This window comes from Ochlerotatus camptorhynchus, unplaced genomic scaffold (genome assembly GCF_037179485.1).
Source record: "Ochlerotatus camptorhynchus isolate MF236.1 unplaced genomic scaffold, CSIRO-AGI_Acam_v1.1 ptg000295l, whole genome shotgun sequence".
Lineage (NCBI taxonomy): Eukaryota > Metazoa > Arthropoda > Insecta > Diptera > Culicidae > Ochlerotatus > Ochlerotatus camptorhynchus.
The window spans coordinates 23,820-39,723 of record NW_027040784.1 but is presented as its reverse complement, the minus strand read 5'-3'; the positions used below and the strand labels follow the sequence as shown (position 1 = coordinate 39,723).

Genomic DNA, 15,904 nt, shown 5'->3' with positions numbered 1-15,904 from the left:
TTGGATTGACTTGCGCCCCACCCTGCGCTGCATAATGAAAAAATGAAATGAAGTTAAGAGAAAAACTATAAAATATATTATACAGTGAGCGGTAGATGGCAACCTATTCTGAACCAAAGGGAAAGTTAGCAGGTTGTTTAGATATCCAATTATTTTGTTGGTTTCAAACCGCGTGTATCTCCCTGGTTCCATAATTGTGGGGTGATTGCATACCAAACCTGGACATTGTACAGAATTTTCGAGAACAAGAAAGTAACACAACAGCTTATTTTTTTTTTAAATAGGCTTTATTTTCTCTCAAAAATATACACTAAATTGTCTAGTTTTAAATATAATATTAAATTATCTGCACGTTTTCAACTTTTGTTTTCGAAAGTTTCACAATCTACGCAAATCTATTTCTTTTTCTGCGGTCAAAGCTAAATTATAAAGCGCACCTAAAAAACACACTTCCTAATCTATCCATAAACTCATAACAGTCCCATTTGAATAGGAAATCAAGTAAAGATATGACTGTTATGCTTTTATGGACAATAATGCCCTACCTACTAACTCTTTCACACTGTTGTAAAATGTAAATTAAATTATGTAAGATTACACAGATCTACATTTATGCTACTTACGCCACATACTATAAACTCGATTTTTACGACATATATATATTCTCAACAAGATAGTGCAGTTTGATATTGTAATGTAGTAATATAAACATCAATGACGCGAAATAGTCATTACAATCGTTTTCCTTCAGGCACTTTTCAATGTTCACTTATGTACAAGGTTGCAAATACTCATTTCAGCTAAAATAATGTTTTTCGGTATAATAAAACCAAAAGATGGTATGATGGCATGTTTAACTTGTAACTTACAAGAAGAGGTTACAAAGTATGCGTTTGAAACATAAAACCTGTAAATTTTGCTTTCTATGAGTCACAATCAGCGATTTTCTTATCGCTGAGTGAGTGAGTGAGTGAGTGAGTGAGTTTGTGAAAAATCGCTGATTGTGACTCTCATGAAGTGAAATAAACAGGTTTAATATGTCAAACACATTCTTTGCAACCTCTTCTTGTATCCTACCAATTCAAAATTTGATCATGGCATCTAATTATTTCATAATTTAGAAGAACATTGTTTAAGCTGAAATGAGTATTTGCAACCTTGCTTATGTACACTTTGATCGAAAATGTTTTCTATGCATACTTATATACATAACCTGTAACCTATTTTTTTTTTTTATCCTGGAATATACCAATAATAGTCCTGATTGCAGCAAATAGTAATTTTCAAACACGATCAAACAATAATAGTACCTATTATCGGGATTGAGTAGTGAACCCAGGACAGACGATAAATTTCGGTCGCGGTTCACTAAAATTAATATATTATTCATGAATCCAATGTGTATTCAACTAACAAAAGTTCAACAACTAACTTGACAAAGAAATTATAACTGCGGTTTTTCAAAACACGGTTTAGGTTAAATGTTCTAATTTCTTCGTCACGCTGGTTCTTGAACATTTATCAGTAAATGATGAAAAAATCTCACATTTAACTGAACCGCGATAAAAACTGTCCGGTGCAGCCTCGGTTCCCTACCCAAGTCTGCCTATTATTAGGGTACGAATTATTTACAACACTTCAAACTAATCCTGCACTGCTAGGTAGTTTTCTGTACAAAAACACGTTGTCACAAACTTCCACCAATAAATATAAACTGTGGGTGCAATTTGGGTAACAATTAAAATTAGGCGAGCATATGCGATCAACCAGAAGTTCCCTGCCATTAAGTCGTTATTTTCAATGGTTGCTTTAAATAGTTGGGTTGTTAACCAGAGGTTATGAGGTTAGAATGGAACCTTTGCTAAATGTAGAGAACTGAGAGTACTGGATGTATTGATAACAATTCTATGTGATTAAAACCCACACATGTTTGGGTTGGACATTTTTCGACTTCCCTGGGCATATAGTACCTATAACTGTGCTTACCAAACAAGGCTCCTTTCTTCATTAAATATTCGAAGAAGGAAATATTTTCACAAATAGTGCCTTACAATAAATTCTATGCGAAAGAACGAGCAGCAATTTCTCAAAAGAAGAAATTCCACGGATTCTAAAAATGTTGGGACTTATTTTTTTTTTATCTTTTTTAATGACTGTTTTTGGAAAATGGTCATTAAATTTAGCAATAATTAATGCAGTGGAAATAAATTTACCAATCTAAGGATCGTACTCCATGAAAAGTTAACAACACTGGCAATAGCAACAACAACAACAACAATGTTAGTCATGGGTTTCGTAAAAATCGGAAATCATCCAAACTTTTATGTAAGTTGTCAGAAGATGTATCCAAGAATGGTGGCTTTGAAGCTTTCGAACCAAAACATTTTAAACCTGAGGCACTATCCTGTTAAACATTTCGTGGATAGAGGACGGTCTTCCTTATTTCCCCTAACTAAAAGTCAATTTTACAGTTCCCTGTCAGTATCAGGGGAAGGAATCACGACGAGCTCAAGGTTAGGAACTTCTGGTACACCCACACAGAGATGCCGGGTGAAAAATATTACATGATAGTTACACTTCACAGCCTCTACGTCTCGGCTTCATCGTCGGCGTTCTTTGGGTCAATGCTGTGTCTGAATCTACTAGTGACGCTTTACCCGTTTTGCATCCAGAGCTACCTTTCGCAGTAGCATCTTACGTTTCGGTAGTTTTCGTTCCGTGACCAGTGTAACGGATCGCTTCGGAACGCTCGGTTGGCTAGTGGAACTTATCAAAGTAATAGATTCCACTGCTCGCCGAGAGAACCTTTGGGAAGGTTTGCCAGCTTTCATTTGATCTGCCGACCGCAAAACTCGCCTTTCTTCGGGTTTTCCTACATCACTTTCTGCTTTACTCTTCACATCGATGTTTTTATTGTTGATATTGTTATTATTGTTGCTAACTGTTCCGCTGTTGGCATCAGCTAAACTACACCGGATCGATTTCTTCACCTTTTTGAAACTAAGGAATTTTTTCACCTTTGATTGTTTTGGCAAAAAATTGCCAAATTTGCTACGCATGTTTCTGCTTGCTGCTGCGGTAGAAAGGTTTTCCTGTTGAGCTCTCGTTCGATGCGGTCTTTGGCTGCTTCGTGTCTCGTAAACAATCTTTACAATATTCTTGATGGTTTTCCGTACCTTCTTTGCTTTTCCAACACGAGCAGAACTTCTTTTGTCCATCGTGTTCGATGGCGATCTTGAGGTAGACGAAGATGCTTTTGCTTCGTCACCACTTAAACAGCTATCACTATCCGACTGAAGGGAAGTATCCTGCGCTGGGGAGAGCGCGCTCAAGTTAGATGACGATATTTCGTTGATTTGAATGTCCTCAACATCGGATTTACTGTCCCCCTTTGATGCGTTTATCACAGACGGCCGTTCATCAATCGATTCGGGTACGGTCTCTTCGGTATCGTTTTCATTATTATTAATTGTTAACTCTACTACCCCAAGAGTTTCCTGTATGGTATCTGAATCTTGACGATTGCTGTCCAGTTCCTCTTCAGGATACAAATATTCCTCAGAGTCTTTGGGATAGTTATTTTCCGACAGATCATGTGCCGTATATTGCTGGCTACCGTAACTACAACCTGCTGGTTCGTGGGGATGTGAGTGATGGTAATCATACCGTTCCATTTGATAAGTCGCATGTTCGTGGTGGTGGTGGTGCTGATGTTGCTGGAAAGAATGGTGAGGATATTGGGAGCTAAACGGTGTTTGATGACCGGCGGTGTGAGAAGGCAGGTGCGGTGATTGATAATCGTGAAAGTTCTCGATTATTGCCACATTTCCTGTACACTCCATGTGCAAGTATCCAACCGCTGAGGTGGACGCCGTTGAGGTAGATGCTTCCATCATTTCCGATTGCAGCCGTTCTGATTTGGTTTGCAGATTCGTTAGCAAGTACGTTTCTTCGGCTGAATCTTGTTGATTACGTTCTTGTCCTTCAGCCGGGTACTGTAGGTTTTCTTCGTGTAGAACGTTATGCTGTTGTGACTGGTGCTGCAGGTGATGGTGTTGATGGTGATGCTGATGATGAACACTATAATGTTGTGCGCTAGGCGTATAGTTCGTATACGAATGATCATTACTGAGACTGCTGTTCAGAAAGGTATTGTAAGATTCAGCGAAGCTGTCAGTATAAGCCATGTCTTGATAGGACGCAGACGGCGTTGAATCCAGATAATGCTGCTGATGTTGTACATTGGCTTGCACGACTTGAGACGCATCCTGACAGGTAACTTGAGAAAGATCAACCAACTCTCTCGTTGTATGATCATACAATGTGACGTTCAATTTATCCAACGTTTGGGTGTTCGTTATCTTATGATCAATGGGCTGTATCGATGTTCTCATAGATCGCAGTACGTCTCGTTTAGGAGGACCTGGTGGATCTAACATTATAATGACCACCGATGTATTGTCTGCTTTCATATTGCTTTTGCTCCACCGTTCTAGTGCTTCGTTCACCAGTAATTTGCTGGGATTTTTCCAATCACATCCACCTTCCAGTGCTATGCGGATGTTTTCCATTTCTGCGGCATGTACAATTTCTACAGCGTGCTTAGGTGATAGGACATTCCACAGACCATCCGTTCCGAAGATCAAACATCTGCAAAGAGCAAAAAATATGAATTAGGCACATAAGTTTTATCAAGAAAACAAACAAACAATTGATTTGTTTAAACTTTATTAAGGAGATTTTTAGGCAACCGGCTTTCATCTTCAGAAATTTTTGTGTGAATTATTAGTTAGGTGGGCATAATTCTGTAATTTATAGAAGGGGTAAGAGGGGCATAGTGAGCATCCCGTGCACCAGCTTATACTTTCGGTTGGTGGTAAGATCAATATCATAATGATATTGAACCTACTACCAGTTGATTTGTTTCATGCAGCTGGAGATCCAGAGCCAAACTGCGGGATGCTCACTCTGCCCCTCCTCCTCCTACTACCTGATAAAATCAATACAGAGATACAGGAACCTGATTAACAATTGCTGTGGGACAAAATGCGCATACTGAATCGTTGTATAAATAAAGGGAAAGTGGGGCAGTTACGTCATAGAGAAAATATGGCCACCCTAGTCAAATTCAGCTTATTGTTTATATTTTACAATAATATTTTGTAGGGGTAAGTCTCTGCTGAAACTATTGATTGATTTAATTTTAGTCTGAAATTTTACTATTATCTAGCGCGAATATTTTAAAAAGTGATACGCACTAGCTGAAAATGTCAAAAATCTTGTATGATTTCTGCATCAGAAAATAAGATTTATAGATATTTCATAATAAATAACAGGAAATCGTCTTTCAACAAGTACATACAAATGGACATTGGATTCTAGATTAATAAGATGTTTTCTAGTTTTCCATAAAAAAAACTACACTTGATACTACCCTTACATTACCGAAGCGATAATGTGATAAAGATGGTCCGATCCAATAGTACGCGAGATTGTGTCATAGTGTGTTTGTTTTACGACGATGATTCTATTAGCGATTTTTTAATATTCAGTTCCAACCTGGATCGGATATCAAGATCGACTCTGCTTGTTTTATGACAAACGTCAGTTTGATCGTTTGTTTTTAAAACCTACCTCAGGTGGAGGTTTGCACTGACAAAAAGTTCGGTTTCACACTGGGTTGGAACTGGTTTCAACCCCGATAATAAACAAATTCGCTATATGACTCAAATTCGGTATGTGTGTTATTAGCGCTCAGTCTTGTCTCACACACTCAAAGGGCAATGTTTTCACCAAACTTTATGTGTCGTACAATGGATTTTGTCAGTATTTGAAAATGGCCACTTCCTCGAGGTTGGATCCGAATGTGACCAATGTAGTCTGGGACACTCGATATGTCTCATTTCGATTTGGAAAGGATCTTGTTTTCTAATTCGAGTTTGTTTTTTAAATTCTGATGTAGTTTGGTGTGAGTTTTGGTGCTTTTCAGAAACTGGCCGCTTTCCAGGAGGTTGCCGGATCATGTTCAGATGTGACCAATAGTGTCTTGGGAACTCGATTTGGCTGTCATTCATTTTATTTTTGACTCCGCATATGATATGAGGTGTCGCATGATGGGGTTTGTTCATGTCAGAAACTAACCACTTCCCTGGGTGTACCCGCAACATGTCCGGATATGATCAATGCACTTATTGTTAACTGCTCGTGTGATTTGAGAAGTAGCATGATGGGTTTCACGTTTTAAGTAACCTCCATTCTCGTAACCCATACTCACCGGTCATGTTCCAGCCATACCTCCGGAGCCAATTGACCGATTCCAAAAATATTGGAAGTTATATGGGACCATGATACCTTTTATTTTTATACCTTTATCAGCAATGGCAAATCATTTACATTCATTTCGTGCATTCATTTACATTCATTTTCCCATCAACAGAACTAGTTGCCGAGAAACATGACTTAGTTCCCAAAATCCGTGTTTATCGGATCTTGTTCCGGCCATATCTCCAGAACCAGTAAACCGATTCCAAAAATAGATGTTACATAAGTGATTGCCGAGAAACACGAATCACAAAACAGACACACACATACATTTTCCGATCTTGTCGCGCTGAGTCGATTGGTATATAACACTCGGCCCTCCAAGTCTCGGATCGAAAGGTATGTGTATCCTTCTTTATAGTGATAAAAATACAGGAACATGGGCTATGGACGACTGCAGACTGCGTTGGATCCGGTGACGAAAGGTTTCGTACCGACTTCAATCGTATTGGATCATGTAACCCGTAGTTTGTAGCACGGGGTCCGAGCCGAGATGAAAAAAATCCTTGATCGAAGAACTCGTTCAAATTCACCCAAAATTCAGGAAGAATCGGTTTCACTTATTAGTACTTTTGCTGCAAACACTGTCAGGATATTGTCCGCCTGCATACAAGAATGTGAAGACCCAGGATTTGACAATGATTCTCATAGGGTCGAAGATTCACTGGATCATTCCAAGGAATATAACCAAGAGCATTACGAACGAATTTCCTTTGAACAGATTCAATCCTCGCTATTTGTACTTATTGATACGGACAGCATACTACTACACCGAATTCTAAAAGCGAATTTGTTTATTATCCAGGTTGCAAACCAGTTCCAACCCGTGCGAACACGAGCTTATTGTCAGTGCGAACCTCAACACGAGCCAAGTTAACACTGACGTTTGAAAGGCAACAAGCAGACCCAATCTTGATACCCGATCCAGGTTGGAACTGAATAAAAAAAAATCACTATAAGATTGCTCGCACTTGAGAGTAGTATAGAGCTTTTAGGAGGGTAGGATCCCAAAACTCGTTAGAGATCTTGAAGATGAATCCGAGCTGCCTGTTAGCTTTGGCATGATGTCCGAGTGACGTAGCTTAAATGCCAAAGCAGAGTTTTTTTTTTTCATTATTTGCATTATTTGCTTCGAAACTGTTGATCAGGTGCTGCAACCGCAAACAGTGAAGACCGCACAACCGTCGGACGATCAACAATCAATTGGAAGTATCAGACCAATTTCGTTAATAAAAATCGTAAACAGCAACGGTCCCAAGTTGCTGCATTGAGGAACGCCTGACTTGTTTGAAGAAATAGTGCGTTTGATCTAAGCCAATTTTCTCATAAAGCTCTCGATTGGTTAAAAACAAATTAAACCAACGAATGAAACCTTGAGAATCGCCGAGCTTTTCGAGTTGTTCAAGCAGGGGGCATGATTAATCCAGCCGAAAGCAGCCTCAAGACGTCCATATTCCGTAGGCATAGGAAGATGAAAGAAGCGAGGTTTGTTGAGACCAGGCCAGTGACAAGGCCTATACCATCAGCAGCGTTTGACAGTAGGTAGCATGTCCCGGGCTCAAATCGTTTATTTTGCTGTTCTGGGCCCGCTGTCACGAAACATGTTGCCTACGCGCCTGCCACTGGGCTGGTTGAGACAGAAGGCTTGAGGTGGAAACCATGTAGGACAGGAGAAATGTTGTAAAAATTGTTTTTGCTGTGTAGCAGCCGAAATATAAGAGGGTGTTTTTTGGTCGCCATGGACATTTTACCCCATTTCGTATCATATATGATAGTTTTCATGCCATTCTCCAGCTCCACTATATGAACAAGTATTTGACATTTTTTTGTATTAGCTGTGGCGTCTTACCCTATTGTCATGTATATTGGGTTACCATTGTTCTTACCTGTATCTCTTAGGATCTATCTCAACGACGGATACATCCGGATTCGGACTGACAATAAACTCATCTACGGCCGAATTGTAGCTCCACAAATCCCCCAAACTCCGTGCCACTGCGAGGAACGGAATTTCGTCAATAGGAGTGCTTCTACGCACTGGGCCCTTGTGTCCGATTCGCGGTCGATTCCAAACAACGCGCGGAACCCCAGACTTGGTGACTACTTTTCCACCGCAGCTCATGATACGCATCTTTTCTGCGTACGCTTCCGGTTTGTGATCTTCCGTCAAGGGCATCGCATTCCACGTACAAGACTCTCCTGTATGAGCTTCCTTGTCTTTCTGGTAGCCAAGAACGATTCCGGAGTCCCCGACATGTCCTATGTATATTTTACCTCTCCGGATGAACGCGATACTTGCCGTAGTACCAGCTGTACTAGGTAAACCGGATGAGGTTTTCGGCCATTTGTCTGAAATGTTGAAAAGAATTTTAAGATTACCTTCAATAAATACGTAATATAGGTACGTGCATATACAAGCAGCAGCAAAATAAACACTTTAAACGTCAATAAACGAGGTGCGTGTGTAGTAGTGGCATCGTACAAAAAGTAGAAAGTTTCCACTGAAGCTTTAGCAGAAGCAGGAAGCCTTTCGAAGTATCGTTCCAAAACATGAAAAATCATGTTGGATCAAAATATTTAGTAACTTTTATGAATTTCAACACCGTTTTGACCATCTACCCCCGTTGAGTGCTTGCATGTGACACATTTTCCCACGATAACCCGCAGCATCATGCTATTGATAGTGTTTGTAAACGCTGCCCTCAATAAGTACAGGGCAGCGAGCAAAAGAAAATGTCGAACTGAACTGTCGTTCCCCTTTCCTCCCGCGCGCACTATGATTCGCTCATCTAATTGACCGATTACACTGGTTCTGGTTTACCTTGCTCGCGCCACATAGAATAGTGGGTCTGAATGTACCCATCCCGGATCGCTTTTAGCACATCTTCGTCGTTTTCGGACCAGAACAGCTTTTGGCTCACGATGGTTTTCATCAGATGCTCCCTTGCGTAGAGTGACGCTTCTGCACCGCCATGGCCATCATAGATCCCGAAAAAGGCGTACTCCAAACTTTGATCATTCTCCGTCTGTTGGTAGGCGACGGAGAAGAAATCCTCTTGATATTTTCGACCACCGATAGAGGTGTGCCCCGTTACACGTAAATTTATCCCGATAGACATGGGAAATAGACTATTTTGCTCACAGTAACATTAAACACAGAAAACACTCCTGACAGACAATCGAATTTTGATAGACACGAAAAAGCTTACGAAACGAATGACACGAAAAATGAATGGTGCCCTCATACAGCGACAAGGTATTTATATGTAGGTGATCACACACACAGTGATAAGTTGTGCTCATGAACGGGATCCAGTCGATTTTTATCGGCACTTCTCTTTAATAAGCGCCAATGCTTCATACTCTTAGCTACGATTACCTAAACTTATCGGTAAATAGTTATCGGTATTTTTACCGATAAAAATGAGTGTATCCCATTAGGCATAAATACGTTAGGCATACGGACGTTAGGCATACGGACGTTAGGCATAATGGACGTTAGGCATAAAGTCATTAGGCATAATGGACGTTAGGCATAATATACGTTAGGCATTAAATACCTTGCTGCTGTGCAACTCTAGAAACCTGCTTAACCTGTAAACCTGTAAACAATGCTCAAATTAGGCTTAGCGTTGAATAAAAAATGATACAAGTTAAACAAACATAGTTTATTTAATAGGCACAGTTTGGAATCCATTATTTATCATATCATAAGTGACGTAGCTACATATTTACTTAGATCCAAGATTAGTAGCGATAGTGGTTGAGTAATCTGACAATGAAAACTCAGCATAGTTTTGAACTATCAATGTTCGTGAAATCAATCGCATCTAGAAATAAAAAAAATCACACATTTGTTGTAATATATTCTTACACACATATTACAAAAGTCAAAGAAGAAAAGGTTTTCCTCAAAGAACAGCTCATGAAATAAAGAATGGTGAATTCTGTGATATTTCATTCAATAACAAAAAAAACAGCCAAGGTTGAATAAAATATGATGCCAAAGAACAGCTCATGAAATGAAGAATGGTTAATTCTGTGGTTTTTCATTCAATAACAAAAAAACATACCTACTGCTTCCAGGATTTCCTGCCATACTTTTCGATACAACGATTCTGTTTTTGTTGTCATCAGAATGAAAACTAGCGGAACCGTCTACTGATGTGAGGGAGCGATACTTCCATGAACAGTGACGAGTTGCCGAAACAAACAAGGAACTGTGGCAAACGTACCATCTGTAACCCAATACTTTGCCTGTCCAAGACGTCGTTCATGAGTTCCAAAAATTAAGGCTCTTTCATTATTGTCACCGAAGTCAGCAATCAATAGACGGTCTCCATTATCATCCTTCTGGAATTCATCCGGTAGATTATGCCTAACGTCCATTATGCCTAACGTCCTTTATGCCCAACGTCCATTATGCCTATCGTACATTATGCCTAACGTCCGTATGCCTAACGTCCGTATGCCTAACGTACGTATGCCTAACGTCCGTATGCCTAACGACTGTATGCCTAACGTCGTGCACCCGATAAAAATCGTTACTTTTTACTTTAAATTGGCTATTTTTTACTATAAATTAGGTAATATTTAACGTTAATTGAACGGCGCCGGTGGTGTAGTGGTAGGCGTGATTACCTCTCATCCCAGCAGGCCTGGGTTCAATCCCAGTCGGCGCCGCCGGGATGTTCTGAGGCATAACATCTCTGATCACGCCTTCCTTCGGATGGGAAGTAAAGCCGTTGGTCCCCGGTTCATGAGTTGATGGGTCGATAGGTAGGGTCCAGGTGTGGGAGCTGCCTTCCTGGCACGTCGGTAGCCTCAGTTATGCCTCAGAACATCCCGGCAGCGTCGACTGGGATTGAACCCAGGCCTGCTGGGGTGAGAGGTAATCACGCTTACCACTACACCTCCGGTGCCGCTACTTCTTTTTGTTGATGGCATTTCTTTTTTTCAATAAAATAATATTGTATTCGAGCAATCTTTATTTTACCATTGACACAAATAAGAAAATTCCGAAGTTAATAAAAAACCATGCGCACTAGACTGATGCAAAATTTGACTTTTTCGCTCCACAGTGCTTAAATGGTTTCAAATCGGGTCCTGATTAGCCTCCCAAAGTTACAACTCATTTGGTTAGAAACAGACTTCGCACAAGCCATTTGAAGTTTACTTGTAAATTACTATGGGAAATCTCAACTTTTTGTTCATTGTCTTCTAGTCTTTTTTCATATTGAGCTGCGAAACAGTTCGATAACAAATTTTATAGAAAATTTTCTCAGCTACAACTTTGCTGAAGATCGTTTCTATGTAAAACGAGACAGGAAAAAGTTATTAATTATTTAAAAGATTGGTAAACTTATGACATGATCAAGCAGCTGCTCTGTAGGCAACACTGTATTTTGCAGTGTGACATAGTAGCCATGAGTTTTGTGTCCTATTCAACGCCCCAGAAACACCAATGTTGCCTGCTGAGCAGTTGATTGAGCATGATCATAAGACATCAGCGCATTGAACCATTGATAACTTTCGATCCTTGCATTTAATCAAAATGTGGTCTTCAGCAAAGTTGTAGCTGGGAAAATTTCCTACAAGAACAGTTGAAATTTTTTGAAGCAGACCGATATGGTGAATTATTAGATAGACATGAACAAAAATCTTGGTTTTACCATAGTAATTCCCATACAAACTTCAAATGGTTTGTGCGATCTCAGTTTCTCACACAAATGGGTTCAAATTTTGAGAGGCTAGTCAGGATCCGATTTGGAATCGTTTAAGTAATGTGGAGCGAAAATTTCAAAATTTGCATCACTCTAATGCGCACCCATTATATTCAAGAAATTATTACTTTTTACACATTTTGCTGTACAAACCGTTCCTGAAAAATGTGTAAAAATACACTTCTTTTGACGTTTGCTGGGATTACACATAAATGTGAGAGGTAACTCTAAGACTAGTAGGTCCCGAAGAAACGTGCTCAACTTTTTGGCTCAGCTCTGGTACCATAGAGGTAACTCTAAGACCACTGGGTCCCGAAGAAAATCATTATTATTTTTGGCTCACTCAGTACCAGAACAACGGTCCCAAGCAGTCCCAAGCTATTTCACTCACCCCTGCATGTTCTGCATGAATCCACACCCCTGATGTTATCTGTCAAACTTTCATAGCGAATCAAAATAAACATAGTGTAGTAATAGAATTTCAACTAGAATAGGGTACGTTAATCGTTTGCTTGGGACCAATAGGCTACTAAAGTGGTGAGCCAATTTAAAATCGTTAGTTTCGTATTGATTGTTGCTGGTACTATCTTCGGTCCCAAGCTAATCGATTCACTCCTCGAAACATAGGAAAATCCCCTGGAAAATCCACTAACCCCTCATTTTATCTGTCAAACTTTTATAGCGAATCAAAAAAAAATGTTGTGTAGTGCTAGAATGTTTCCTAGAATAGGGTACGTTAATCGATTTGCTTGGGACCAAGAGGCTAGTCAAGTAGTGAGCCAATTTAAAATCGCTCCGCTCCGTCTTCTCCGTCTCCGAGCGGCTCAAAAATTTTGGTGACGCACCTGCTAATGCAATTTTTCAGTGTACCACATGGCAACACCACTACTACCAACAATCAATACGAAACTAACGATTTTAAATTGGCTCACTGCTTGACTACCCTAATAAAAATTGTATGGTTAATTTGCTTAACGACGTGTTCTGGGTATCATCCAAACCATTTGTGGAATAGTTCAATGATTTGGGTTGTCGTTCGTTTATGGTTATTTTTTATTAGGGTAGCCTATTGGTCCCAAGCAAACGGTTAACGTATCCCATTCTAGTCGAAATTCTAGTACTACGCAATGTTTGTTTTGATTCGCTATGAAAGTTTGACAGATAAAATGAGGGGTTATTGGTTTTTCCTATGTTTCGAGGGGTGAATCGATTAGCTTGGGATCGAAGAGAGTACCAGAGCTGAGCCAAAAAGTTGAGCACGTTATTACGGGACCTTCTAGTCTTAGAGTTACCTCTATGCTACTATCAACAATCAATACGAAACTAACGATTTGAAATTGGCACACTACTTGACTAGCCTATTGGTCCCAAGTAAACGATTAACGTACCCAATTCTATTCGAAATTCTACTACTACACAATGTTTGTTTTGATTCACTATGAAAGTTCTTTGACATAAAAGATGAGACGTAAACAAACATGTAATGTAAAATTAAATGCTCCGAGACAGAAAAGTTCGTTACTCGACGAAAAATACGTTTTATTGAGTTGAATTTCACGTCTATTATGACACAATTTTATGTCAAAATTGACGCTCGTATACACTGTAACATGCAAGTACCCATTAATGGGTATAAAAGTACCCATTATAAGTAAGTATATGAAGCTGTCAAATAATGGGTAATTGAATATTTTTGAAAATGGGTTCTTTTGTACCCATCTTTTTGACCTCTTCGGGGAAGAAAAATGAGTATTATTTTACCCATTATTGGGTGAAAATTATCTTAATCAATAGTGAATATTGTCTAACACAAAGCATATTACGAGGGCTTAAAAATTGATTTTCTATGCCATCTATGCCTAGTAAAATGAGTATTGAAATGTAAGTATTTATTTGAAATATATCTAGGTGGTGTACATTATGAAATTCAGATAAAATTTAATGATTTTTATTGTTAATTTCAGATCCACAAGGAAGTGGCCGTGAACAAAGTGTTCCAGGAAGGGATGACATGAAGAAACGTCCGACAAAAGCAACACATTGCACAGCAGGGACAGTGGATGCCAAGTTATTATTATCAAAATAAATAAATAAAAAACAAGTTATTAATGCTAATGTTTCCGCCATTTCAATGAAATATGCGAAAAATCAAATTAAAATTAATTTCTAAATAGCTCAATTATCGAAAATGTATACTTTTTACCCATTTTCTAAATCTTTTCATTTCTAAAAAATGGGTAAAAAGTACCCGATGAATTGACGTACAAGCTCTTTACCCATTATTGGGTAAAGACGTTTTACCCATTTTATGAGTTTACCTAGTTTACTTCGAAATAGGTACTTTTTCACCCATTAATGGGTACTTGCCAGTCACAGTGTATGTCAGGCTCAGAGCACCTAAATTTACATGATTTTTTCTAAGTGTGTTATTCAACTTCAACTCTATATCTGAGCTTTCAAAATCTTCTGTACACACTTAGAAATTTTTAAAGAAATCTGTAATATTTTACCGAAATCTCAACAGCTGAACGTTCGGTAAACAGTTTCGCAGATTTCCTGTCATGTTTCACAATTATCTGTGAATTTTTCACAGGTATCTGTGAATAATTACAGGAAAACTGTAAAATTGTTTACCGAACGTTCAGCTGTTGAGATTTCGGCAAAATTTTACAGAAATCTGTTAAATAATCTTAGTGTGTAGGTATTCAAACTCACCTTTCCAATGTTTTTTTTTTTGCATCAAGGAGTGCGTGTTTTTTTTGCAAACAAAATTAGCTGGATGAATTAGAAAGAATGGGTCCAAAGTACACACAACATAAAAAGTAACAAATAAATAAAGCCCAAGATTGAAAGGGTGTTTAGCCAAATTTGAGGACGATGAAATTAAAATCGCTTGATTTTAAATAAAAACAAATTTTTGGGATAGTGAAATACCATTTTGTTTATCATTTTTTTCAAGAATTCAATGATAACATTTGATTCAACATAATCAACAACAACATAAAAAGAGTTCGGCGATTTTATTTTCTCCTTTGGTAATTTAGGCGTTTTGTTTTTTTAAATGCTTTATAAAAAAGTTTAAATGAGTAAAAAATCGATATCAACTTTGAAAAATCGATTCTGTCAAACATCGAACAGAAAAAGATCGGATGAAAAAAATCGATTTTTCGAGGCAAAAAAATCGATTCTGTAAAAATTGCATCGACATCGCCCATTCCTAGATCCAGCTTCAAACTCCCCGCCGGGATCCAGCTTATGACTCCCTACCGGGATTCGGCTTCGGGCAGGTGCACTGTCCTAAAAAACATAATTACATTACATTATATTAATTCGAATTAACTTACCTGAAAAACATCCAATCACCACCAAAACTCGCGACGAACACTATAGCGGCACTTTCCCGGTCTAATTCGTCAAAAAACTCAAAAAAACCAAACTTTTCCCACTGCACTCAAAAATATTACAAAGCGAATATAGATTAAATTTATTGATTTATATGATTTTATGATTTTTCAAAATTTATACATTGGTTCGATTAAAATTTTCGTCAAAATTATACTAAGTCCGAATAACGGAGTGGAATTCGATCAGTGTTTACTAAAATGACAGGAAAAAGAACATCTGGATTCCCTTCGGAGCTTCTTGCTGGTGAAGAGCTTTATCCCGGCGGATTTCTACTGCGCCTGTGATCTGCTGGGCAGCATAAAAATTGTAAGTATTTTTTAAATAATATTCATAAACAATAAACTAATTTAAAAAGCTTCCTGAGACAATTTTAATTTTTATTTGAAAACAATAATATTTACCATCAATAAAATAGAGAAGCGAAAAATACATTCTCTCGAATAAACCGTATCTAT

At 38.5% G+C, this 15,904-nt stretch overlaps 1 protein-coding gene across 1 annotated transcript; it reads right to left on the bottom strand.

The window, feature by feature from the left end:
- Positions 1-271: 271 nt before the first annotated feature.
- Pp2C1 (protein phosphatase 2C) lies at positions 272-9,529 on the bottom strand. Its single transcript, XM_065228606.1, has 3 exons — positions 9,143-9,529; positions 8,208-8,670; positions 272-4,650 (listed from the first exon to the last, which is right to left on the bottom strand). The coding sequence occupies exons 1-3, from the start codon at positions 9,438-9,440 to the stop codon at positions 2,643-2,645; spliced, it is 2,769 nt and encodes a 922-aa protein (XP_065084678.1). The 5' UTR covers positions 9,441-9,529; the 3' UTR covers positions 272-2,642.
- Between the last annotated feature and the right edge of the window lie 6,375 nt (positions 9,530-15,904).

Excerpts from the sequence above, each read along its gene's own strand:
- Pp2C1 (XM_065228606.1), bottom strand. The coding sequence starts at position 9,440 with ATGTCTATCGGGATAAATTTACGTGTAACGGGGCACACCTCTATCGGT. Across the intron at positions 8,671-9,142 it reads TTCTATGTGGCGCGAGCAAG|ACAAATGGCCGAAAACCTCA; the intron begins GTAAACCAGAAC and ends TCAACATTTCAG. Across the intron at positions 4,651-8,207 it reads ATAGATCCTAAGAGATACAG|ATGTTTGATCTTCGGAACGG; the intron begins GTAAGAACAATG and ends TGCTCTTTGCAG.